The sequence below is a fragment of the Larus michahellis genome, chromosome 9, assembly GCF_964199755.1.
Source record: "Larus michahellis chromosome 9, bLarMic1.1, whole genome shotgun sequence".
Taxonomy (NCBI): domain Eukaryota; kingdom Metazoa; phylum Chordata; class Aves; order Charadriiformes; family Laridae; genus Larus; species Larus michahellis.
The window spans coordinates 23,400,826-23,428,109 of record NC_133904.1 but is presented as its reverse complement, the minus strand read 5'-3'; the positions used below and the strand labels follow the sequence as shown (position 1 = coordinate 23,428,109).

The window sequence follows — 27,284 nt, the reverse complement described above, 5'->3', positions numbered from 1 at the left end:
GAGCATTTGGGGTTGATAACAAGGCTAATAAATTATGTGCTTTATTGATTGTGTCTAGAAGGAAGGGCCTCTGGTGTGCACTGGGCTCGGTGTCTCAGCACTGCCTCTAGGTAGCTTCTTCTGTAATCAGGACTGGGCTTTCTGGCTGGTTTGCAGTCCAGAGTCAGCAAGTGAAAGGAGCAAGATGCAGCTTAAGTTTACAGGAGGGGTCCAGCTTCCCCCCTGACATATTAAAGAATGGCTGGAATAATAAAGGGTCCCCCATCCCCACCTTCTCTGCGTCCCCACCCACATGTGATAGTAGGTCCAAGGAGGTTGCCAAAAAATTGCAACCTGATGTAAGTTCGCCCTCCATTGAGTGGGGATTTGGACCAGATGACTCCCCCAGAGGTCCCTTCCAACTTATATCATCCTTTGACTCTGATTTAAAGTCCCTGAGTGCTTTCAGGCAGTGAGCAGCCAAGATTCGGTGAGAATGGCTGGCTCAGGATTGTGCATCCAGTGCTGCGAGGCAGCTGTCCTTTTACAGATACCACATCCATCTCAATCTTAAAAGAACGTTTGTGAGAAATAGGTAATGGAGTGGTATAAATAATGATTTGTTCTGTTCAGCTCAACCAAAAAATCAGAAGTTTGTGCCAATTGTTTTAAGGTTATTTAATCTTTTTCATGAAAGAATCCTGGGTTGGTTATAAAATGCAAATGTTTTCTGAATGAAACCCTAATGTTTTCTTTTAAAAACATCTTGCAGTGCAAATTGCCTTCCCGTTATGGTCTTAACTAATCTGGGGCCGAGTAGTTTTTGTTCTTGCAAGAATATTTTATTGGTGAACTTACTATTCCTTGAAACAGTTTACCCATATGTTCCAGAGAAGCCCCATTTTGAAGCTGCAAAACATATCTTCTGGATACCTACACGGTGGTGATAAGTCAGCACTTAAAGCAGACAGTTTAGTGCCCAGGTGTGGGAGTGTGTCCATCTCATGGGTGGCAGTGCCTATATGGAGTGTCTGACTGCCATGAAGTGCAGAAATAGGTGCAGTACCCACTCTGTGCTCACGCAAACAATGGAAGGAAGGAGTCAGCAACATTGTGGTGTCATTGTAGCACACCTTTACAGAAGGAAAAATGAAATTGCCCTGTAGATTGCCTTCTGTCAGCAGGTTTACGTTGGGAATTCATCTTGGTTTGCTCTATCAGAGATAGTGTGATTATAGCTAGGATTTTGACATCGTATTTCTGGGAGTGGAAGCCAGACAGATAGTTCTGTTCTTTGAGCGATGGCAATGACAGCCTGATCGGAGCAGTATGTTTGTGCATGCACGAGCACTGCGTGTGTTGTCACGGAAAGGAAAGTGCTGTTGCCTCAGCAGTTCTTCATATCCCAGTGTGGGATTTCAAACTTCATTATCAGTTTTGAAATTAGTTTTGGCACTTGAACTGTAAATAAATAAATAAATACATCATAATGCGAAGAGCTAAGCTCCCTGCTGAGCCATCTCTCCTGGCAAAAGGCTGCTTCCAGCAATACTGATTTCAAATTGCACAGACTCACTGTTCCCTTTTCCCCATCTCTGGCCTTTGTCTGGTGGCAGATTTTAGCTCATCTTGCTCATTCTGCTCTTCTGATGAGAGTAATCTCTTTTCCCCCATCACGCCTCCAAATATGTGGATCCAGTGACACGACTGACATCTCCAAAATATCCTGTGATATGAGTTTCACAGTGCTTAATGAATAATAAAAGATTCATTAACCAGGTCCAAAAGGCTGGACTACAGACTTAACGCTAGGATGTGACTTCTCAAACCTAGCAAGGCATTCTCCTCGGGTGCCTTTCCCAGGCTGGAGCTAGTCTTGGAAAACAAGCTGTTTCTGTAGCCATGAGGTGCAAGTTTGTACATAATACATTCATCATCGCACCCCATTGCCATGGTGGGCAGGATTAGACCTTAAGACTGTGCACCTGTAAGAGCAGACAAACGGGGCATTGCTCACAACATTTAATGCAAAGAGATTTGTCGCAAAGTACTTGAATCTGCTCTCCTAGGACCCCTGAAGTTGTCAGACATTTCCATTACTTGCAGCAAAGCCAGACCTTGTCCTCTGGGTGTGTGACAGCCAGCTCAGCGCTATGTGCTGGTGGCACCGTCCCCCGTGGTGGGGTTCCCTCGCTGTGGCCACTGCAGCAATGCAGCCCATGGGAGGAATTAAACAACTGTTTCATCAGGCTCATAATTGACCCTACTCAGTCTGTTGTCATCTCACAGCCCAGAAATGGGATTGTCTGAAGCATAATCCTGGCCTGAATAGGTACTGATTAACAGCAAGGGGAGGCAGCTACAGCACCTGATCAGTACAGCCATCCTCAGTGTAATGAGTGTTGTATAGAAAGTGGGAAAAAAGCTCCAAGAATTTTGTGCTAGTGTCTGTGGTCTTTGTAACTGGAATAGGCTGCCCAGGGAGGTGGTGGAGTCACCATCCCTGAATGTGTTTAAGAGTCGTTTCGATGTGGTGTTAGGGGATATGGTGTAGGGGAGAACTTTGTAGAGTAGGGTTGATGGTTGGACTCAATGATCCTAAGGGTCTTTTCCAACCTGAATGAGTCTATGATTCTATGATTCTCACACAGCAAGAGATAAAGCTCTACAAAAATTACCCCGTCTTTGGAAGAACTCAGAACCAGGACATTATCTAAAGCTTTTTGCGGAATTCATGTTATTGAATACCTTCCAAAACTGAAGAGTAGATGGACGTGGGCTTAAATTTAGCTCATTAATCAGAAAGCAAAAGTAGCCCTGATAATCTTTGGTGCTGTGCTGGATGTGGTCCGAGTTGTTCTGGTATTGAAATAAGCACCAATTCCTAACCAATCTGCTGCAATTTGCCTGTACCACACTTTGATACCCTCCGACTACCACCCCCCTCATGCAGGCACCCCAGCTGTCTGCCCACTTACTAGTTCAGGTAGAGTTTCCTGTGGTTCCCTCTGTGAGGGAATCCAGCTCCTGCTTCAGCCTCACCTGTGAGCCTGTCCTCTGGCTGCCTGGGGGCTGGAGGCTATGGGAAGGACAGCATATGCCTGAGTGCAGCTCCTCTCAGTCACTTCCCTGTGCTGTGGAGAAGCCAGCCCTGCGCACATTTAATTTTATGAACGTCTGTATTCTTGCTGAAAAACAGCAGGGCAGTGCTCATGAGCCTGAGTATGTATGTAAAGCCAACTGCGTTCATAAGTGTTGGCAGACTCAGGATAAACTGCGATAGCCTGTACCAGTTACAGTTCTCGGCGAAATTTCAGGAAGAGAAAAGAGCAAAATCATATTTGCTAGGACTCATGCTAAATAAGATCAAGCATGGAGCTCTGCAAAGGGACACCAATAGAGATCGCAGCAGCAGTGTTGGCATGATTTTATTGCGTTCAAAAGTTCCCTTTTCTTCCCTTAAACCACTTCCTCCTAGAGTCATTTGGCTCCATGAGAATGTGTGTCTTGATCATTTTGAGTAAGATGTATATCTGTCCATAGAGCAAATCCCAAGGATGGGAATAAGAATGGCTTAAAAGACAAAAAAGATAGAACTCAGCATTTATTTGGTTTTGATGATTACTAAATGCTGGGGAGCTGCACTGTTTTACTCCTAATCATACGTCAGAGAAAATAAAACAAAGATGCTACTGTGTCCCATCAAGACACTCCATCTGGCTTGATCTTTACTCCATGAAGCACTAATCCACTTGAGAGCGCCACAGCGTTGTACGTTGTGGCTGCTTATGTGTATCTTACTCCAGTATCACAGGATATATACTACTAGCACTCAAAATACTGTCAGAGCCTCATAATTTTTCACTTAAATGAAAATGCATTACTCTGCTTGATTCTCCTTTGTCTTACACAAGTGCATCTCTGTTGACTTCCATGGAGGCCAGATGTGGAGACTGTAACCAAGATTAAACTCTGTCCCACCGTGATTGCAGCCTGTTTCTGGAAGAATGCAAGCAGTAGAGCTCTGTATAGGAAATGTGTATTTGTCTGTGGATAGAGGGAGACAAGCATCCCAAATGCCTCCATTACAGTAGGTTTTGTGTGCATGCCCATGTCGGTAGGCATAGTGTCAAAGTGTGTGTCTTTGAATTAACGGAGATGCAAAAATGGAAATCAAGGATTTTCTGAAGCTCTGAAAAATCATGTGTGTGGACCAAAAGAGGACTCAAAGAGGCATCAACGCCAGGACCGGGCTGGGAGCAGCCCTTCTCAGATGCAGGATCTTTTCTATATTCAGAAGTAGGGCAAGGAAATAGTCCAGCCATTTCAGACAGTGATTTATTACTGCCAGAGAGAGGAGGGTTCATGACAGAGATTGAGGGCATGGAAGGAGTTAAAAATCTTTAATTCCCTTTGGACTGTGAATGATCTGAGCTTTAGTTGAAGGGGAGAGGAGTGGGGAGACAACTAGGGAAAGTGGTCAGTTCTAGAAGGAAAAATACTCAGCTAAATGGTTTCCTTTTGATATATTAATACCTCCTTCAAGGGCTTATTTGAAGAAAAACAGACTTAAGAAAATGAGTTAGGATTTAAATGGACTCGATTGTCTTCAGAGAGATTTAAATAATTCCTAAATGAGTCTTTTTAGTTGAACTCAGAGAGGCCACTAATCTCTGTGTGTTCCTCTGAGCACAGGTCAGGCTGAGGACATGGAGACAAGTAGGAAGACGGAACAGAGAAGTGCAAGGGAGAAAAGAGGCAAAAGGGGGCTGCCGGGTTAGGGCTGCCCGCGTCTGAAAGGCACTCAAAGGGGTGCCAACTCAAGGGGGCATGAAGAGGCTCTAGAGAGTGCCAGATTGGCATGCCATCAGGGCCTCAGTTAAAAAAAGGAAGACCTGTAAATTCAGGGTTATCAGGCAAAGTCTTTAATCTCCACACACTCTGCTGTTCATGTTCATCACACGATTACCCTTACCCCTTTGCTTTGTCCTATCGCTGTGTTGCTGGTGACCTCAGGACTGATCTCCTTTAGAGCTTAGAGCTGAGAGGAGATACGTACATCCCACTGCACTTCAAAAGACCTTCCCTCAGGCAGTCTTTTAGTGGGCTTTTTGTTAGTCGCTATTGGTGCTTGACACTGCAAGCGTGGTGGCCTTCAGCCTGGCTGAGCAGCTCCAAGGAAAGGGGGAGAACCTCAGGTGAATCTTCAATTTATCAAACACAGAGAGAAGGGGCTGATGCTTTCATTTCTGAGCACCTCTGCAGGACTCCACCTCTGAGCAAGGGAGAGTTAAGAGCCCACAAAACTCTCCAGCTGGCCTGGGTGAGAGGAGGTAGCACTAGCAAAGACAGGAGAGTCAAAATTTGTTCCTCTTGTTAACTACGACAGAGAATTATGGTTTCTTACTTTGTAATTTTCATTTATAACCATGTTTTTAATTTGTAATTGGAAGCAGAACCTTGTCTAGGGACAGTGATTGTAGGAGAATCTGACAAGCCCTAGGGACTTCCTAGAGCAGTAATTTATTGCTCTTTGTTACAAAGCCATAAATCCGTGTACAGTAGTGAATAAGCAAAGAGTCTGAGTTGTCCCATCCAACCTGTACTTGTGAGTCTGAGAAGCTGGGGGTATTTTTCCCGAGAAGCAAAGGTCAGATGAAGATTAATCGCAAGTGCTTATGGTGGAGAGAAGAGGGGTAGCAGGCAGGGTAGAGGGCTAAAACTGAGAGTATAAGGTGATGTTTTTGGCAAATGATTTATTCAACAAAAATGCAGCCTTAAAACAAGCAGAACTGTTTGTGGATTTAGGATAAATTTAATAAACCTGAGTCAGCAAAAGTAATGCTTAATGATTTCCGTTTCCATAATGAATGTCCTGCGTGTCCTATGTCCAATTTGCCAGGTCCCACGGATGTCTTAAATGCTGCAGCGCATCTCCAGTGGTAGTAGACATCTATGTTTAGGTATCTGAGCCAAGCCCTTAAACTTTCTGCATTCAAGAGCATAACCTGCAGAGTCCTTGATGGGCTCAGACCAGTGAGTTTTCCACACGTGAGATGTTGGTTTCTGCTCCATTTATCTTCCTCGTTGACTAGCTGCAGCCTCTGTGCAGCACCCAGTATAGCGCCGCCCGACACAAGGCCCTGCCAGTCTCTACAGAACTTCCGCAATCCAAATAATAAAGTGCAGCGTTCATTGCCAATTCTCCGCCTGGCTCCCCGTGGGGAGGTGGTGACTCACTTGACTTTGATCATGCTGTAGTGATCATGAATATTTACAGCCAGCTCCTCTGCTGCTTGCTACAGACAAAAAGCTCTGGAAATGCCAGGAAACCCCGAGTGTCCCCTCTGCCACCTTGGCTTCTTAGAGTAATTCCTTCTCCTCTCTGCTGCAGATCAAGTTGTTAGCATGCAAGGCAGTGTCAGCACAGACTGTACTGAGAGCAGAGTGACACCAGTGTGTGCAGGAGAGGTCTGTAATGAGCAGAAGTTTGGTAATTAGGCACTTCAGCACAAGCTGCAGTAAAGAGACATTCAGGGACAGATTTATCAGGGAGAAGAGAGGAAAGAGGGATAGCAAAGGGGGAGCATAGTCCTTTTGCCGGCATTATTTAGTGTGGTGCATGCTCAGGATCGTGTTCTGTACTGCGTACCAGTGGGAGGGAGCATGACCATTGCAATGCACACACCTTGTCCCTGCAGCACCTTCGGGGCAAGTGGACCCATTTACAGTCCCGTGCCCTTGAGGAAGTGCCATTTACTCATAGAAAGCACCATTCATCCCCACATACTGCTCTGGCATCAGTCCATGTGCCCTTGTATTCCCCTCTAAATGACATGATGGAAATGCAAATTGTTAGGTAAAAATACGGACAGGTTAGACAGCACAAGTGCATGGGGCAATAGGGGCCCAGCAAAAGGTGAAATAAACCTGGACCTGTGCAGCCCAGGTGGGAAAGCAAAGGTCCATCATAGCTGGGTAGAGGAGAACAGAGGAGAGGAAAAGCAGGCCACGGGTGCTGCAGCTTCAGCTGAATAACTGTGAGATTTCTGTCTGTGTGTGTGTCCTTCAGTTTGCGACTGTGAACATCCAAGGCAGGACTGTGTTCTACTGTTTGGGGCAGCCCCTGGTAGAGCATGTTCCTGTGCTTGGCTGAGGCCTGAAAGTGCTGCACATCACTGGTTTAGAGCCAAGCTGCCAGGTCATGCTCCCTGGCCACCAGTCTGCTCTGTGCCATGGAAAAACCTTCTGTTGAGGGCACGTTATACTTCTTACTCTAATTCTGCACAGGGTTTGGACAGTCTTCACTCAGATTTATTTGCTGAGGGGAGATTCCTAGCTGAGCACTTCTTACGCATCTCTGCTCCCCACTTCCACTTTTGCTGTGTGTGTATGGGAGAACAGGCTCCCGGGCTGCTCAGCACCCAGGGAATGAGGAGCTGTCTCCACGGTTTAAAAGTTAAAACACAGGGCAACCATTTGGGGAATATAACAAAGGTGTCTGCAGGCTCCCCATGTGTTCAGACAGTTACTCCCTCCTGCATCAGATACATCTGCGTGGGCCTGGCTTGACCTGAAGGAATCAGGTATGGGTACGGTCTAGCATGTCCTTGTCCATGAGCAGGCGCCATTTGTTGAATGTCCTGGTGACTCCTTCTCTTCCTCTCTCCCCTGCACAGTACAAACAAGTGGAGCAGTATATGTCCTTCCACAAGCTCCCTGCAGACATGCGGCAGCGCATCCATGATTACTATGAGCACCGCTACCAGGGGAAGATGTTTGATGAGGAGAGCATCCTGGGAGAGCTGAGTGAGCCCCTCCGAGAGGTAAGGAGGGGGCGGTGAATGGGCAATGCATGTTCCTGTCTCCTTTGGCAGCTGTGGAGTTCCTGGTGCGCAGTGTCCTGTCCCTGTGCTTTGCAGAGGACGCCATCAGTTGATGGGAGTGGTGGGAGGCCAGCTTTCCCATTAGCACTGGCCGTGCATGTGCTCTAATGTCGTGCCCAGCAGAGGCAGCACATCCGTGGGTCTGAGCAGCCATAAAGGCCCCATTTTGCTTGGGGCTCTACCTGTTCCTGTATTGTGCCTAATTTTCTGGGAGAGAAGGCCAGTAAGAACATGGTCCACAGCTTGGCTACGTCCCTATCGGAGACAGTTTCATTCAGAGGGAGCAGCTGTCCTAGCCATTGGTGTAAGTTAGGTATTCCTTTGCCTTGGTCACAGCAGAAGTCACTGCTGTGGAGAGAGAAACACAGGCTTTTCGCATTTGCAGGGCTCCTGCCTGAGTCTATTAATTGCTGCAGCACAAGTGGTGTCTGACATAAAGGCAGTGGGAGCTGCAATACGCAGGCCCTGCCACCCCACTCATCATGTGAATAGGTACATCTTGTCGCCTTCTGAGGCCGTGGCAATGTCCTCCCTATTCCCAAAGAACCCCTGCAGGAGAGCACTCTGGAAAGTGCCTTGCTATTTCCTCGCACTTCTGCAAGACCCTTTCCCTCCCCATGCTCATATGCACCACAGCTCCCATCTCGTGCTCCCTAATATTAAGCTGTATCTCATGTATTTATATAAACCGCTCTGCAGTGTGTTGGCCTCATCTGTGCCCCATCCATCAGCTGTACCAGCATATAGAGTGAAAGGGAAGGAGGAGCCTGCTAGCAGGGCCCACGCTTGAAAGGATTCTCTACAGAACCCCCCGCCCTGCCCTAGCTGAAGCCTCGCAATGCAGGTTCTCCCTACTCTCCCTACTACATGCCTCTAATATATCACACGCAAGCACCAGAAGTGGTCTTCCTCCTGTCTTTCCCCCCAGTCATGTGCCTCTATAGGAGAGAGAAGAGCTGAGGATCTACCAGCCATATATTAAATCTAGTTCTGCCAAAGTCTAAAGGGGTTGAAAAGAACCCTGAAAAACCCCAGTAAGGAGGAGACAGATGCTTCCCCAGCCCTTTCTTTCTGCTCCAGTCACCCAGATTCTCCTTCCCTGCTTGGCTGGGGAGCATTGTGCTGAGGTGATTTGCTCAATATCACTTTCTGCCACTTTCTGAGTCTGAGCTGACATGGCATAGAGCAGCTCCTGTGCATTGGAAAGTGCTGTCATACCCTCCAAGTGACACCAAGCCACAGGAGGAGGCACACTCCCTGTCTGCTATATGACAGCTGAACAGCTGAATTGGGTTTTCTTCATCTGAGGTTGATGATCCAGCCCATGCCCCAGTGACCAGTGGGCACCTCTCCCTCCCCTCTCTTGACACTGTCCCCAGCTGCTCAGGATAATTCTTTCTCTGAGCTCCTTGGCACATTTGTGCTCTTTAATAGCTCATTGACAAGGAAGGGCAACAGAAAATGTAGGGCTGCCAAGGTGAGTTATAACATTTTCCCAGAGAGGAGCCCTGGGCTTTTTCATACAGCATTTCACCAGTGCTATGCACCCCCAAGGTTTCCTGCAGAAAGAGGTATATTGTGTGTATTTGGGAGGTGGCGGGGTATCATACTTGCTCAAAGAGAAAGCATATGAATGAAATCAGTGAAGCATGGTGTCAAGCTGTCAGCTTCAGCTCGCACTGCTACAATGCTCTGAGCATCCAGAGGCCATTCCAGCCTGCACTGGGGGAGCCAGACTAAGGGAACAGCATTTTTTTTCCCCACTTTCTAATGTACAGGTCAAGTGGGGAATCTCATAGGTTATTAGATGTTGACTAAATGTATATGTCTGTCTTTTCTGCTCCTTGTCCCGTCTTTTCTCCCCCCTCCCTCTCTCTCTTTCTCTCTCTCTCTTTTGCATCACATCATGGTCAGGAAATCATAAACTTCAACTGCCGGAAGCTGGTTGCCTCCATGCCCCTCTTTGCCAATGCAGATCCCAACTTTGTGACCTCCATGTTGACCAAGTTGCGGTTCGAGGTGTTTCAGCCAGGGGATTACATCATCCGGGAGGGGACCATTGGCAAGAAGATGTACTTCATCCAGCACGGGGTGGTGAGCGTCCTCACCAAAGGCAACAAGGAGACCAAGCTGGCAGATGGCTCCTACTTTGGAGGTGCGTGTTAGTCCATCACCCTTACACAGCAATACTCACTGCTATTGTTCATACATTCCTTAGCTTATCCTGGACGCACAGGGATGGCAGCATGTGGAACTGATACCCCAGGCACCTCCTCCTCCACCCTCTGTCTGTGTTCATCACACCTGTCTTGCAGCAATGGGAGGTGTCTGGGACTTACGGGAAATGCGGGAGTCTAGATAATAAATAATAGCAAAACGGAGAAGGGAAACTTAGTTCTTGTAGCTTCATTTCTTTTTGCCCCAAGCGAACTGACAGATCTGTGAAGCTGCAAACCTAAAGGAAGAAAACGGAGCATTCTCAATTCTCCAAGCACATTTATATGTTGCCTAGTCCTACTGTCTGTCATCCATCATACGAGGTACTGTATAAACATGGAGGAAAAAACATAGTCCATCATCTTCTCAGCCTGTGGCTCAGCAAAATGTCGTGAAGGTCATCAGGCAGGCGTGATGTATCAACAGCAGAGCTCGGGAACAGTGAAACTAGCATAAGGTCAGAAAAGACTGTAAGAGAAGATTTAGGATATTGCTTTTATGAGTAACACAGAGACACTCCTCCTTTCAGAGCCTCACAGAGACCTCGCTGACAGCTCAAGACAGACAGTTCTCTGGTAGATGCATGTTTGAGTACAAGCACTGAATGCACCACAATTAATGGCCTACTGAGAGGGGAGAGGATGAAACCTGCCTTTCCTTCCCTTCTATAAGGCCTTTTCTCTTATTAAAAAATCCCTGTCATGCATTTCCTGCACTCTTCTTAGACTCTTAGTTCCTTGTAAACAACCTGTCTGCACCTACCTGGAGTACAAGGATTTTGCACCTCCCTAGCCAGTTGGGTCAGTTTGCTGGGATTTGGAGTTACAGCATTGGAGTCAGGATACCCCGACTGACAGATCTGATTAAAATTGCCTGTGACATTCGATGTGGTTTAGATACCATACACACAACTCCTCACACACATTCAAATCCGGCACTGCCTCATAAACTGAATTTTCTTAGGGAAGCAGCCTAATAACGCACTTATAACCTTGTAGTGCTGCTATACCAGTGCTTTGGGGTAGACTCGGAATGAATCCTGAGGGTGGTGCTGGTGGATTGACACCCAACATACAGCGGAGAGAAGTGCGCTGTCAGTCTTTAGGTCACACTGCCTGTCTTAGCTGCCCATACTCTGTGTGTATTCAGTGGAAAAGCAGGACTCCAGAGCTCTCCGCTGAGAGTTGAAGGAGCATCTGTGCCCAAGTCAGGCATTTATGTTAGAGTCAAGGGCTTTCTGTGCTGTAACCAGCTAAGCATCCTCCTACGAGTAGCTGACTGCAGTGTAAATACACCAAGAGTTGGTAGGTGCCACTAACTTGGCTTTCCCTGACAACCTGTAAGCTTGTGGCGCATCTACAAAAAACTGAAAACTTTGAAAAGACAAATGTTCCAGGTGTGGCGATCAAAATTAGTACCAGGCACCAAGGCCCCAGCTCACCACAGAGCCTTTACTACAAATCTAGAGAGAGAATTAGCTTGAATGAGAGCACGGCTTGACCCTCTGCTCCCAGTGCCCATGACGAGCTGCGCTTCTCCATTCTGAATGCACAAATGGTATCTTTGATAATCTACCATAACAAAACGTGACTGGCTAATTAGATCAGCAGAATCCCTGAGGTGCAATTGTGTGTAGCAGCTGACACAACTGAGCCCCCTGGTATTCTTAAATGTTACTGCTTATGCAGAATATAGCCCCTGTTCATGTTTTCAGTGGGAGTGCAGGTAGAGTCCAGCCAGCGAGGAGCGTGGGTGGCAGGCAGGACTGCCCGTGTGACAGTGCCAGGTCTTGTATCACAGGAGTGATGGTGTTTATCCCCATGTTCTCAGGCTGGGTCTTTCATTCCAGAAATTTGCCTGCTGACCCGCGGCCGGCGCACAGCCAGTGTGCGAGCTGATACCTACTGCCGGCTCTACTCCCTCTCAGTGGACAACTTCAACGAGGTGCTGGAAGAGTATCCCATGATGCGGCGAGCTTTTGAAACCGTGGCTCTTGACAGACTGGACAGAATTGGTAAGTAGAAGGTGTGAGGGTCTCCTTCCTAGTACCTGCTGCCCTGGCACCCCACCTCCAGGCTTGGTCCCTAGTTCCTTTGCTGGAGTTGTGAACTGAAGGAGATCCCAGCCTGTCTCTCCTTGCCTGACTTCAGCTCCTACAAGGAGCCTCATTCATAATCAGTTAAATCCACATCCTTCTCTCTTTTTCTTTCGCACACACATTTTTGCCAGCTCCTGTTTCCATTTGTTTCCCTTGCCAAGAGTTCTTTTTGAATAACCAAGATCTGCAATCTGAGGCCATCGGGGCCATGTTGGTGAATTCACTAGACCTTGAATTTTAGCTCAGAATGTGTAAATACCCACAGCCTCCCAGGTTCAAGAGAAAACAGACCGGGGTGTGAGCCCAAAGTCCTGCAAGCAAACCCCAGTATTTCAGTGAAATGTTCTGTGGCAGAAATCATCTCTCAGCGTGCAGACTGGAGTGTTTGTTAGAGTGTGACCTGGTTTTGCAGAGATGCTGGCTAGGGTAAGACTGTATGGGTTATTGGTATTAATTTTTTATAAAACAAAAGCTAGCAACCACGTTGATAAGGAAGAATATTCTTCTCTGGTGTATTAATGCATAATGAAATCCAGACCATAATGCTCCTTTTTGGGACAGTGTTTGTTTCTGTTGATAGTTGACAAGCAACTGGAGAAGCAGGAAGTACTGTAGGGAAAGCTTTGGGTGCTTTCTGATCCTAAAGAGACTCCTGTGCAAAGCCATCAGCAAAACACAATCACAAAGCACCTGCCCAGCTGTCCGTTACAGTCCAACTATAAACATATTCAGTAAAAATAGCCACCTGATTGAACAAAGGCGCGGAACAATTGATAAAAATCTAACCTCCCACAGCCCAAATTAAAAGCAATTAACCAAAGAGTATTATTGAATTGCTATAGCTCGTAGGGACCCATCCCAGGATGCTCTCCTGACCTGTGTGAGACATAACCTGTGCTGCAGACATCCTTGTCTAACTAGAGAAGACCAGGATAACGTTCCTTGGTCACAGCCAGAGACGTTTAACGCAGAGAGATTAAGTGACTTATGCAAGGTCATGCAAGAAGTCTGCAGAGCTGGGGACTGAGCATTTCAGAGTCCCAGTGTAACTTCTTTAGCTTCTTATTATACGTCTCTTTAAACTGCATGCATTTTCATTGCTTTTCAGAATCATAAAGGTCAGCGCAGGTCTGAATACAATGCAGAAGGCAAGGAGGATAATGGGGTGAGGGGGGTAGGGAATAAGCTGGCATCCCAGCAAGGGGTGCAGTGCCTCTGGGGCTTTTCATGCCAGGAACATTGTATTCTGTGCATCTCATTACCTGCTGCAAATCAGAAAGTGTGACCCCTGAGGAAAAGGTTATGAGCTAAATATGTAGAGTTTGGCAAAGCCCATGCTAATGAGGCCCTAGTGTAAGTGGCAATAGTCCCATCACTTGGGTTATTTAAATTGGACTGAACAAACCGCTAAGAAAATGTAATGTCAGGCACAACCAGGGATGGGCCAGCTTGACATTATCTCAAATGCTTTGGCTTTGGAAGGTCGGTGCTGCTCAGCTTCCTAGCCTGATGCTCTCTGTGACTGTGCATGCAGGTAGGCAAGGGTGTCCTGTGCTCCTTGGGTTTTGCTTTGTGTACTGCTGCACACATAACTAAAATTCATGGAAAATTCCAAACCAGCATAAAGAACCTCCCATGCTTCTTCCCGTAGGGAGAAATTCCCCTCCGCACGCAGCTGCAAAATGTCAACATAAGGTCAGAAGGTGACACAGAGCAACTGGAATAACAGACCCTTTGGTGCAGAGCTCTGGCATTGTTCTCCCCTCCTTATTCCCGTTCTGCTGACCTGGGACAACATCAGTCCCTATGCCAGAGGGCAGAGACTTTCAGAGTCGTACATTGAAAATCCTAGTGCTGCCCATTTCCCTGGCAGTCAGACCTGAGAGCCGCCTGTTCTCTCAACTTGACATCCTCCATTATTGCAAAATAGCATCTTCATAGTACCTTCCAGCCCTGTTGTGCCCAACATTCTTTGGCTGGAATTTCCCAAAAGAGCCTAAGGGAGTTAAACGCACCCTACTCAAATTGGCAGATCCCGTGGGAATCCCTATCTTTATAAATAAGACATTTCTTCACCTTCCCCCGAAATGTGCGTCATCCAGAAGGAGCAGCGCAGTAGCTGTGTAACAGCATGTGACTTTTTAGGGAAGACAAGATTACTGCATTCTGCTGAGACTCTCCCTGAAAGTAGAGGGAGCATTCTAGAAGACTGAAGTTAAGGAACAGCAGTTCATAAAAGCCAGGTATGAACAGAAGCAGGACTATATTTTTCGTTCCTGCTATGTTCAGCTCAGGATCTGCACATGAGATAGAAGCAAATGGGAGCCTCTTTCCAAGTCAGCAGTGCATTCACCAACTCCCTTCTACCCAGACGACAACATGTCCTTGAGAGGCCCGTGCCTTGCTGAGTACATGAAATGATTCAGAGGGCCCTATCGCTCTTCTGGTACCAGGATGAGATCCATCCAGTATTCCCCCTGTGCACCAAGGAACCAAGAGAGTAGGGAAAAAAATCTCAGCCCATCCAGTCACAGTGATTGGAGAGATGTTTACAGGATTACCTGCTGCACAGAGGATTCGGAAAGCATGGTCTAAGCTTGTCCAGGTAGCAGGGAGACAGGATGAGAACGTAAGACCTCATTCCTTGAAGCAACAGGAGCAGTACTGGTTGACTGGACGTGCGATGAGGCATTCACATGGCAGAGCAAATGCAGTTTGAAGGCCTGTGGCTAGGCAGAGGGGAAGGAGAGGGGCAGAGGCACCCCAATCTGTGTGCCCCCATCGCTTCCTGCTGGTAGATGGGCAGCATGGCAGCATGAAGGGCACAGCCCCCCAGGGAGCTGTCAGCTACATTGATCGCTTGGCAAAGAGCATGTTGATGTATCCTTCTAACCTCCCTTGTTAATGGGAATTGATACTGGCATCCTGCCTGTGCCATGCATGGCTGGGGAAGAAGTTTCCCAGGTGTTTTGCACTTGCAGAGCTCTCTAAATACTGGAAGGGATTAGTCTCCATGAATTGACTGAAGGGGGGATTCTACAAAGATTTGCGTCCCTGCTTAACTCTGCTCTCTGAGTAACTTCCGACTCTAAGGAGCTCCTCAGCCTGCAGAATGTCACACACATAACTCTCCACAGGCTCAGGGCTTGACGATTGAGACTCAAGAAAATCAAGTTGATCACCAATTAATGATCATTTTATCACCGATTAAATCTTCCTCTTTTTCTTGTGCTTGACCAAGCTATAAAATTCTTTGTAGTATTTGTGTGTTGAAATGATTTGTTCATTTCTCCAGTGAGTAATTCTTTGAGAAGCATCTGTGAATCGTCCCAGTTTGTGATGTGTCAGTTAGTTACGCAAGTTGCATCATTCTGTTCCTGACTGGCTTTGAAACTGGCTTTCAGTGACCGTTGAAGCTTAAAATATTAGATTTTCACAAGTATTTGCACTTGTAAAACACAACCACTCAAATGTCCATTGAAAGAAAATACGATACAGGTCATGAATATTGTCGAATCAAAATTCACTCATGTGTTCCAAAAATATTGGGGGGCAATTATTTTCCATTGTTCGTTGTGCTGTAACAAATATGATAGATGTCTGTTGTAAGGTTGCTTACCATCCGTATCAAGGTCACTGGTCATACACAAGGTCACTGAAGGCATACTTAAAGCCAGAGGAAATTATTTTTTCCTTTTCATCAGGAATTTTTCACCAGGTAGTTTGAAATGTACACATTTTGAATGCCAGTTCTGTATGTTTTGATACAAGGATCCCAGTTAACCCAGGATTATAAGTGCCTTGTGTTTCCTCCAGGCATTGCAGATGCTAAAAAAACAAAGAAAAGCTAAGACAACATGATACCAGTCTCTAAATATAGCTATGTAATATTATTGCGGTACAAGAGTATCTGTTCAAGATATTATAGTGGGAGAAGTTTTTAAAGCTTTATCATATAAACAAGGCACAACAATAGCCATTCCCAAACTTTTTGACTGGGCACCCTATTTGTCAGCTCGCGATCACACTTCTGCCATTGAAATCCTGTTGGGTTTGCAACCCCGCTTGTCTAGGGCATGGCTAATACTCGGGGATCTGCTGCCTCAGAGGAAGGGCTGGCCTGTGTGAGGCTAGGTGAACTGTGAATGAGAAGATCTGGGATCCCTGCCAAGCCCTGCCACAGATCCCCTCTTTGTCCTTGTCATGCCTTTGCTCTGTGCCTCAATTCCTCATCCCTTCTACAGGGAAAATAACACTAACAAAGGTGGAGCTCGGGCTCTGAATGCTTCTTAGCTGCCTACTCCCTTGTGGCAGGTGCCATGCAAGATCACATGAATAAATGAAACGGACTGAAATGTGTATAAATAAAACAATATGTACTCAGCATAAATTTTACACTGTATCCACATTGTAGTCCCAAATTTGTTTACTGTATGCAGGTGAGTAACCCCCAAAGAGCTGCACATGTGAGATGAGCAAGCAGATTTGGTCATAAGGCTATATAAATATATATATATATATATGCTTCTTATTTGACGCTGCTGATACAGGCACAGGTGATGTAAAGATACAGGTTCCTGTGGCCCAGGTATACAATGCTAGAGCGTGTGTGCTTCGGAAGGAAGCTTGATTTCAAAATCATGTTGAACTCTGCCCAGTCCTTTAAGGAGGTGGAATCTTATTATCCAAGTACTGAGCAGGTGAGGGTATCAGTGGCTGACAAGAGATAACGTAGGTTCTCCTGTGTTGTGTCCTTTCTGATCACCTGAATAACCCATAAACATAAGTATTTATGAGGAATCAAAGTTCAAATACCACTGTGTGTATTCTTCTGACTTGAAATCTTCTCCCATCATTTCCAACAGTACATTGTGGAGATCCAAATCTGACTTTTATAGTCGGCAGAGAGAAAAAGGCGTTTAGCGCATGATTCGTCTTCTCCTAAGGTGGCTATTAAAGTGGCTTCAGTGAATCACACCCTGGAAATGCTATGTAGCACAGGATAGGAACTTGGAATTAATCAGAAATTAAATATTTGAATTTCTTTTTATTTGTAAGTGAAGGCCCAGCCTCGGAGTGTTTTCTGTTTAGCCTAAGGAAAGGTATCAGCAACTCACCAGCCATGAATGAATGCAGATGACTTCAGCTTAATTAAGGTGAACTGGCAACCCCGTTCCCCCGAATATGGAAGTGCCATTTCTCCTGCAAGTCTATCAGGAAAATAAAGCCTAAGACACTCCAATGGATGGGACCGTGGGGAGTGGTGATGAAATCTCAGGAGACCTGTCATTGACTTTGTAAATGACCTGGGTCACATTAGTTTATCCCAACCAATGTCTACCTTGCAGGGTGCGAGTTCTCTGGGAAGTTTGATCTTCTAGTCAGGAGACACTAGTACCGCAGACAGGTAGTTAGCTGGCTGGGAGACATTAATCAGAAGTGAGAGAGTTGGGGGAGTGGTAGGATATGCCATATATTTGTGCCTCATCTCCACGGTCCCCCAAGTTAATGGATTCCTTGTACATTTAGAGAGCCATGTCCACAGCTCTTTGCTCTCTCCATAAAAATGAAACATCTGTTCAGATAACATTTTACCATTCCAACACCTTTTAAAATAATTTTCAACACCCTCTTTAATTAAATGAAGTAAGACTGGCTTACCAACCACACCTCTAGACTCAGGGGACTTTCCCTGCCTTGAAGGCAGTCCAGTAGCTATCTTCAGCCAGACCACACTGCAAAGCACACAACTGACAGAACAACGGTGCCAGAATGTCCAGTCTTCCAGAATCTGTCCCTGTCACAGCTGTCAGCTCCAGTAGGGCACTGAGAATTGAGTGCAGGAGCTTTGGCTCCAGACACAAGCACTTCTGCCACTTGAGGAGAAGGCAGCTCTTTGGCTTCAGTCTCCAGTGATAAGTAACAGCCAGGACACTGTGCTTCAGGCAGCACCGCTCATCACAGGCACTCCAGAATTATACCATTCTTACACCCGTTCATGGATAGTCACAAACAGTTTGCTCTAGATAGCTCTATATATTCACTTCCTGCAAAGCTCTGTATGATGGCCATAACTATAAAGAGCGGGAGGGAAGAGCTTAATTTATTTTAAGTTTTGTTTACCTGTCGTGAGATTTATCAGATAACACTATTCACGGGGTATCATTTGACCTACAACAGTTTGGCCCAGTTAAAGGTTTTGTTCTGTCCGTTAAAAGAGATGCTACATATTTTGGAAGATACCTATTCGGTTTATGGGAGAGGAGAAGCAATCACTGGTAAGCCTGAGCCGTACAGGGAAGAAAGACCTTCACTTGGAAAGACAGGGAATTGTCCATTTCAAACTTTTGAAGTCTATTTTTTTTTTTTTGTAGGATGGTAATAAGAAAATCTGATTCAGCTAGCCTCCTCAGTACAGTGGGCTCTACACTGATAAAATTTATTTCCCTTTCAGTGTGGTATTTGGCTTTCCTGCAATAAACCCCCTGTGTACAGGTGTAACTCCACATAGGCTTGCAGAGGCCAGAGCAGGGAAGAAGGAGATATTGTTGTATCTTAAATGTACCACCGGACTTCAAAGGCTACAGCAGTAGGAAGAGAGAAATGAAGCACCAGTTACGCAGGGGGGTGCTGCCTTGTCTGTACGTGGCACAAGAGCGCACATACTGCAGCAACTGTGGAGCAGTTCATCCAGAAATGCCCATCCAATTCGTAATGTATTTACACAGCCAGGCTCTCAGGAAAGTTAATCTGAATTGGTTTCTAGAGCAGATTTTTAAAGTGCACTGAACTCTGTAGGTGCTCTTAGATCCAGCTGGGCTTTGCTGTGCTTCCAAGAGGTACTTCAATTCTGAGCAGAAACCTTTACATGACAGTTAGTAATACAGTTTGGTGTGGGTTAACTTAGATTTGAAAGAAAGTCAGGCTTGAACAGGAAAAGAGCACATATACTGGGAGTTAAGAATTATTTTGAAATCTCCGTTCCAGCTAATTTCCCTGTATACACGGGCTCTAAGACAGTGGCAAGACCTGGTGCAGCGAGACCTCCCGATTGGTATAGTGCCAGTGCAGAAGAGTTCCTCAGGGGCACAGGAGCGGCTGTGTGAAACTGCCAGTTATTATGTCCAGGGCTTCTTTGCCTGCAGTTCCCAGTTGCTGCATTGCCCCGCTGGGGGCGATGGCAGCAAGCGGAATTTACCACAGGAGACCAGCTCAGGACAACATAGGCAAGGGAGGGCAAAGACCACCTCCAATGTGCTTCGAGCCCTTTGCTGCAACCAGTGATCCAAGCAGGGTGCTTAGTACCCAGTCGTATGAATAATAAGAAGCGAAGACCTGAAAGAAGTAACCATGTGGCAGGGGGCAGCCACTTTGACAGCAGGCCAGGGCATAAACCAGCCTAATAAAGTGAGATTATTTCAAATACATGCAAATTCACAAGGCAATTTAGTGACCTGAATTCTTAAACTGCAGCCAGTGGGCTTAGGCGGAGCTGAATAGAGAAATGAACAGAAAGTCACAGCTAATTTCCCCTGTGTCTGTGCAGAATTTTAACAACAGAAGGCTAATTTTGATTATTTGATAGAAGAATTATTGTTGAGTGCTAGCTTCTTTTATGAAATCACATGAGCCTTTCTCCCTGTTCTTTTGTGCGCTATCTACAGTTGAGGAAAATCTGACTTTGCAATTCATTATTAAGGGGGCAACATCTATTTGCTTAGTTTCCATAATTTTACATACCCTACTCAACTTCAAAGCCCAAGTAGCTGTGCTATGAACATCTTCTGGGCTCTAAATATCTTCCTCTCTCCCCTGTATTTAGCCTATTTTTTGCAGTGAGGAAAATAGGGAGTTTTAGAACCCAGAGCACTCCATTGATGATATTTATTTTTGTCTGACCATGGGAAAAAAATCATATTGTGTTAGGAGCCGTACAAAGAGAACAAAAGAGTCAGTTGTGCTGTGGAGACTTTTTTAGTCTTAAGTCCTGATTGTGCTCCTGTAGCTCCATCCGTTGAACTGTCCCTCAGCGCGTTCCTGGGCCCATCCAGCCCAAGTGGCTGCTTGGGAGCCCCCCAGTCTTCCCTTCCCCAGGTTATCACACGCCACTTGCCCTGCAGAAGCCCAAGGCGGCTTCTCTCTCCTCTGGAGAAAGGTAAAGGGCCTTCAGCTACCTCACAGTAACCCAGGGTGGGGAGTCGGGACATGAGGTGCTTGCAGATGGCTCCTACGCCAGCTCCGTGGCATCTCAGTCCATTTGTATAGTGCTTTTGGGTTTAGGAGAAATAGTTGAGTGGATTGTTTATTTTAGTACCTTAGACTTTGCTCAGCAGTTTAATTTATGTGGGATAAACAACACGGAAAGAGAAACTGTAACATAAGCCTCCTGTGCTTCAGTGATTACATTGAAGGGGAAACAGGAGTCCTTTTTCCTCTCTCCTAATGAAGCTTCTCACTGGCTTAGCAAGAACACAGGACTCCATTGCGGTTCACCGGGTGGAGCTGTGAGCTGCAGAACATCATTTCAATTAGGGTTACACAGAGCCAAACTAATCAGCCTTTCAGTCCTTTGATTGCTGACTTTTTTGCTCTCCTTTTGAGGCAGGTGCCGTGGCAATAAATCCAGGGCAGGCAAAATGAATTTGAAACTGAAGAAATTTCATAAATACGATGAGGGGGAGAAATAATCTCAGAGCCACCGGCCCCAGCAAACTTCCTCCTATTGCCCCGTTCCACCTTTGGCTTGTATTTCATGCAGGACCTTGGTCAGACCTGACAGGAAAATGGCTTTGTCCCACCAGGACTCTGCTGTGTGCCTGCTCTCATCTGGTGCTGGCTGGAAGGAGGATTTTCTCCAGAAGCAACTAATAAGACTTACGTTGGTGTGTGGAAACATCATGTAAATGATGCAATTAATTAGATGGTGAAACCAATTCATTTTTCAGTTTGCTAACCAATTACGATTTTGAAAAATTCCTCTCCCCTTCAATAATTGAAAAAACATTTTCAGTAATTTTTTAAACGTTCTGCAGCAGAAATTTGAGACTTTCTTGGCAAAACAGAAAAGAAAAATTTGATCTAATGAAACAGTTGATTCATTCAAGTTGGGCTCAGGAAAACAGTAAAGTGTAATGAAATTTCAAAGGAAAATTGAAATGTTCTGTTTTAAAAACAAGAAAATAATTCCAAGGGTTTTGCTGGAATGAATTTATCAATTTGACACAAATTTAAGGAGCTTTGATCAAACCATTTTTCAGTAAATAGTCTGCATGTTTGGAAGATGTTAGCATGTTCTCTATTTAGTGCTCTGCCAAGGAACCCAGAGTCTGCTGTTCAGCTCTTTCTGTGTCGTCAAGAACTCTGGTTATGAAAACATCAGTCCCCTCAATTCATCTGTGCAGCTCTGATTAACATCGCTATGGGTTCTCGTTTGAATTGAGGGCAGCATTGGAAATTGCAGGCTATTCAAGCACAGACAAGCAAATCAGAAGCCAAAGACAGGTGACATGGAATTAAAAGAGTGAGATGAGGTGTAATGATGGAAACGCAGAGCAGTTGCTGGTATTGAGCTTTTTGGAAAGCTGCACTAGCAACATCTGCTGTTTCTCCTGTTCTACTCCTCGCCATGCCTCCTCAGCCGGGTTTTGCTACAGTCTGTTATCAAGAAAGCAAATGTGGTAAGGCAGCTTTTTTGCGTGGCTGCTTTGAACTCAGCGTGCCGTCTCCCATCCACATCCTGACCTCACAGTTGTGTGAGATTCTGCAGATTCCCCATGCTGGGATTTGTACCTTCAACTCCAGAAAGAGGATGATTACAAACCTGCAGTTTGCATCCCTTTTTAACTCAAGTGTGCTGGTTGGATTCTCTCTTACCTGTCAGTTTTATTTAGATAGCTTGTTCCTTCTCTCCAGACATGGAGCAGTTAGTATTTCTGTTTCTGTTTAAGCAGCTCTTTGTGATCTAATTTGTTTGTGAGCGTGTGCGTGATTCTAGTAGGTACCAGGTGGAAATTACTCTGTGTGTGTGCAGCGTGACCTTCCCTTTCACTGTATGTTCACTGCAAAAATGCTTTTAAGTTTAAAGGTGACAGTCATGCTCCCTCTGGTGTGCCTGGCTACAGGAATGGCAGGAAGAACCAGGATCTGCCTGTTCAGGCAATATCTGGTGCTGTCTGTTCCAGTCCGGTGTACAATAATCCAGACATTATTTACATCTCCTCCACACGCACTTCCAGTGCAGACGAGCTGTTCAGCCCATGTAATGACATTAGCAGGTCAGAACACTGTTTACCTTCAGGACTGTGTCCTTCCAGGGCCGGTGTCTTTCTCCAAGGTGAGAAAAGAAAGGCCAGGCCATATACCTTACTGCTTTTTTTGGAGGGAGTGATCAGCAGTAGGTAAAACACAAAAGCATTGAACGTCCCAGAGCACTACCCACAACAGACACGTCCCAAACATAACAGTTCCACAGTCATAACTCTGGCAGCGTTTTAGTGGTTTGGCTTTACGGTGTGGTTCAGCCCACTGTAGATTGCAAGCTTTACCTGCTCTGAACAATTGCATAGCACTATTGCATAGCACTCAGGTGCCACAGCCACACCTCGTCCTTTATAAAAAGGTAAATGCTTGATTTAAAGAAGGACAGTGAAGGAAAAACCCTTAGTGTTTTCTTCCAATGCATGACTACAATTACAGTTAGATCACTGCTCCTTTGTTGTCTGGGCGTGTCTAAATCCCAGTATCTCGTGGATCCTTCTGGAACCAAAGGGAATGGCTCTTAGCAGCTTCCTTCACTGCTGAAGTTCCCTATAAATCAGTATCAAGTCATTTCTTCTCTGAGAGAAGCTGAATACATTGTACTTATTCACTGATGTTTTTCAAGCCTGATTCTTGTGGATGCTTTCTGTATCTTTTCATGCTTTGTAGCTAGACACTAGAACTAAAGCATCATACTGTCTGTCTTCCTAGCATTTTATATGTATTTCTCTTACACTTTATAATTTCCTTCTTATTTGTTTCACCTTTTTCTGGTGGTAGATTTGGAACTCGTCTAGTGATACTCAAGATTCTACCATTTCAGAGTTACTTTTTGGGACACCAGCTACCGTCTTCAGAGTGTCATTCCAGTTCTTTGCTGCCAAATGTTTGATTTTACATTTGGCTAGAGTAAGAGGCATGTCCTTAAACTCTTGACGTTTTTATCTGTTACAGATATAAAAGATACACCATATAGTCAAAAAACCCCAGCAGTCTGTATGTCATCTGTGCACAGAGGTGTACCCACATCTGTACACAAAGAACTGAGATCTGACTGGCATAGGATTGAAAGGGAATTCCTCTGGCATCTCACTGGGAATGACTACCCAACATGGCAGTCCACTTTTAACCATTCCTTCTTGGAAACTATCAGCTGACCGGTTTAAACTAGAATGCTGTATGGGACAAATTAAATATTATATTGTGTTCTTAGTCGATAATATCAATGGATTACATATCTTGAAAGTTGTGATTTCATGAAAGCATGGAGACAAGTTTAATGGACAAGCCCTTGTTTGCAGGAAACTTAATTGACATGAGCTCTGTGACCAGCCTTTAATTCTTAAAACATGACATGATTTGGGGTTAAAATACAGAAAAAGAGGCCCTTCCACACCCAGGCCTCCATTCATACCTGCTGCTGTCTCATGCTCTCTAAAGCCGCAGTAATTGGCAAGATGCTGTCTGTTTGCCCTGGTCCCGTACAGGAACTAGACGTGATCAGACAGGAACCAGCAGAAATGCTATTTGAATCTGAGCAGAGGTTTGCTAATGGGTGCGGGGCCTGAAGATGCATTTGGTTCAGGAGGAGGGTTAATACAGCTTTTGATCTGATCCAAACTGGCTGGTGCCTCATTTAGAGGTGACCCTTCGACACTCGCCCCCTGAGCTTCAGCTGCAAAATGAGCTGTGTACAGGCACACAACCAGAGGGCCGGGTATGTACATGCACGCACGCAGACACACACACAGAACTTATTGGGCTGAACCCTTCGAATCCAAACCAAAGTGAAAAGGAAGCCCATAGGCAGGTGCTGTCATCAATTCAAACTGGCGTATGTTGCCAGGATAGAGACGACCCTTGAAAAGGCAAGATCAGGGATCTAATTCACACCGATTTTGTAAGAAAATCATTCAAATCAGCATATACCAGCTCCTTATAAATCGATGCTGGCACCGTTACTGATTTGCATGCTGTCACAAGAACAGAGATCTGAAAGCCATTTTGTAGAGAGACTGTCCACATCAGAAACCCTCTCCTTTGAGAAAGCATTTGTGCTCTGGTGGAAGGGCATTGCTGGCATCATCTCATCCTCCTGCGTTGAATGGTTCTGTCCTTCAGTCCAGGAGAGTGCCTCCCTTCAGTGCCAGGTGCACTCTCAGGCCAGACAAACTCATTACGCCACATTTTCCAGGCCATTGAAAAGGCAAAGCACTGAGCTAATATTTTGCTGCAGGCTAGGAAGTCCAGCTGGAACATGACGTTTGCTAGCCTGCGGTTTCCTTATAGCTGGGGCTAGAAGGGCACAGCCAAGTAAGATGGTAGCTGCAGCATGTCTGAGGGCTCTGACTTGGGCCAGCTGAGCTTTTCCAGCATGCCAAGTCCTTCTGTTCCTTATTCATAGCAAAATTGCCTTTCAACTAGCAAAATATATTTGACTTCAGAGTGCACAAGTTGCATAAGACAGATGAGGAAAAGGTGTCGCTGGAGAGTAGCTGAAGACTCAGGAGACTTCACTGGAGTTATATTTTTGAGGTTTTTCCTTTGCAAACCCCCAAAAAATTACAGCCTTTGGACTTATCCTCTTTTTGTAATGGAAGTTCAGATTATGAGGTGCAAAATGAGAACCTTACAGATTCGTAAGCTTTGCTACCAGTCTGCCACAACTATTACAAGTGGCTTTACTGTCTAACTAAGAATATGTGTCCTGCCGGGCACACTTTTATGGGATCTTGAGGTTTGTTGGTCGTATCACAAAAGCAGAAGATGTGACGTTTGTCATCTTATTGCTGGAGCACTGGGACTGTACATAGATCCCATAATGACAGTGCAGGGGAAACAGTGGCAGCAATTTGAGTAAGGTCTGGCAGGAAGCTTTGAGGAAGCCTCCCATGCTTTGACACATCAGAATGACTCCTTCTCTTTTCACTTTCTCTACAGGCAAGAAAAATTCCATTCTGCTGCATAAAGTCCAGCATGACCTCAATTCAGGTGTTTTCAACTACCAAGAGAATGAGATCATCCAGCAGATTGTGCAGCACGACAGAGAGATGGCACACTGTGCTCACAATGTCCAGGCTGCCGCCGCTGCTGCTGCCGCTGCCGCATCCACACCCACCCCTGTCATCTGGACTCCGCTGATCCAGGCACCCCTGCAAGCTGCAGCAGCCACCACTTCTGTCGCTATAGCCCTGACCCACCACCCACGCCTCCCGACAGCCATCTTCCGTCCTCCGGTGTCTGTCTTGGGTTCCTTGGGACAGCAATCCAACCAGACTCCAAGACAGCTGAAAAGGCTTCAGTCTCTAATCCCGTCGACTGGGCCTTCTGCCGTTGGCTCTCCCTCCAGTACTCCATCCCAGCTGCATACGCCAGGAGCAGAAACGCCTTCGTCCTCTTCCTTCCACATCCAGCAGCTTGCAGGATTCTCAGCAGCCGCCGGCTTGGGCCAGTTCCAGGTGGGATCCCCTCCAGGTGGCTCAAGCCAGCCGGGTTTGAGCGGCACGTCCTCAGTGTTCCAACAGGCATCTTCTGGGTCACCCTTAGGTACAGCTCAGCCCCTCCAGCAGCAACAGCAGCAGCAGCCGCCAGCCCTTTCCAGCAGTGGATTTGGGCACTTCCAGCAAGCCACAACTAGCTCCCCATCAACATCACTCACCCAGCTTTCATCAAACTCACCCCCCAGTCTTCTCAACCAGTTCCAGCCCACCACAAGACCACTGCAGGGGGGACAGTTACAGCAGCTCTCGGGCAGTGGAACTTTGGGGGGAATGAATCACTTCCAAGCCCCTCCTTCTTCCAACTCTCCATCCTCCAGCCTAAGGCAGCTGGCACAGGCCTCTGGTGGGCCGTCCTCAGGCCTGTGCCAAACACATCCAAGTGCATTAGGGTCTTTAACTGGAACGATAGCCCAGCTCCACCAAGAACGGCCACCTTTTGCCTCCATGTCTCCACTCCAACAGTCTGGTGTCGCCTCTCCCTGTTATACGCCTTCTGGCCTTAGTCCTCCTAGTCAGAGCCCAGTGGCAACAAGAACTTTTCAATGTGGCCCTTCTGGGGCCTCAGGCTCTCACGGATCTCTGCTCCTGCCTCAGACCGCCAGCCCACCTCCGCAGATCCTGCAGTCCAAGAGCACACCGCCTGTGCCACCGGGACGTCTGAACCAGGACATCAAGTTGATTTCTGCTTCCCAGCCATCTTTGCCCCAAGAGCTGGCTCAGACGCTGAGCCAAAGTTCTCCTCATTCCTCTAGAGAATCTGTTTCCAGCTTCTCTCCTTTTCCTGCTGGAGGGACTGGACTTCTTGGGAAGCCTTGTAGCTCAATTCCTGGGCGTGTGACTTTACCACGTCAGATGTCCTCAGGTTCTTTACCACATCCGCTGGTGTTTGGGGCCAGCGCTGCAGGCGCCGCTTCTCTGACTGCTGGTGGGCGGAAAGAATCCATAGCGCTCACAGGGGATCTGGAACCTGTCAGATCCAAACTGCCCTCCAATTTGTGAGGACTCCTTCTGAGAGCTGGTTATGTCAGCCGTGCAATTCAGTTCCTGATTAGACTTTCATGAATAATTTTTTCCTTTTCTTTTTCCCCCCTCTCTTTTTTTCTCCATTTCTTTTGTTTAGGTTTAACTGTGATTAGTAACAAACAAAAAAACCATGAAAAACAACAAAAAAAGAAGATAACCAGGTATTCTTAGAGCTATAGATTTTTGGTCACTTGATTTTATAGAATATTTTAATACATGGAACAAAAGGTTATGAGCAAATTTAATCCAACGAGGTAACGCACAGACAAGGTGTGTACCTGAGCTGGAACATATGAATGATCAGCCATAGAAGCCACCAAAAAA

The 27,284-nt window shown here is 46.1% G+C and overlaps 1 protein-coding gene across 1 annotated transcript in view; it reads left to right on the top strand.

Moving 5' to 3' along the window:
• Positions 1-27,074, top strand: part of HCN4 (hyperpolarization activated cyclic nucleotide gated potassium channel 4) — a 104,159-nt gene extending 77,085 nt beyond the window's left edge. The window contains exons 5-8 of the mRNA XM_074601481.1: positions 7,659-7,805; positions 9,780-10,020; positions 11,932-12,096; positions 25,378-27,074. Coding sequence (XP_074457582.1) covers positions 7,659-7,805; positions 9,780-10,020; positions 11,932-12,096; positions 25,378-26,936 — 2,112 coding nt within the window. The 3' untranslated portion in view covers positions 26,937-27,074. The remainder of the gene's footprint in view (positions 1-7,658; positions 7,806-9,779; positions 10,021-11,931; positions 12,097-25,377) is intronic.
• Positions 27,075-27,284: the final 210 nt, after the last annotated feature.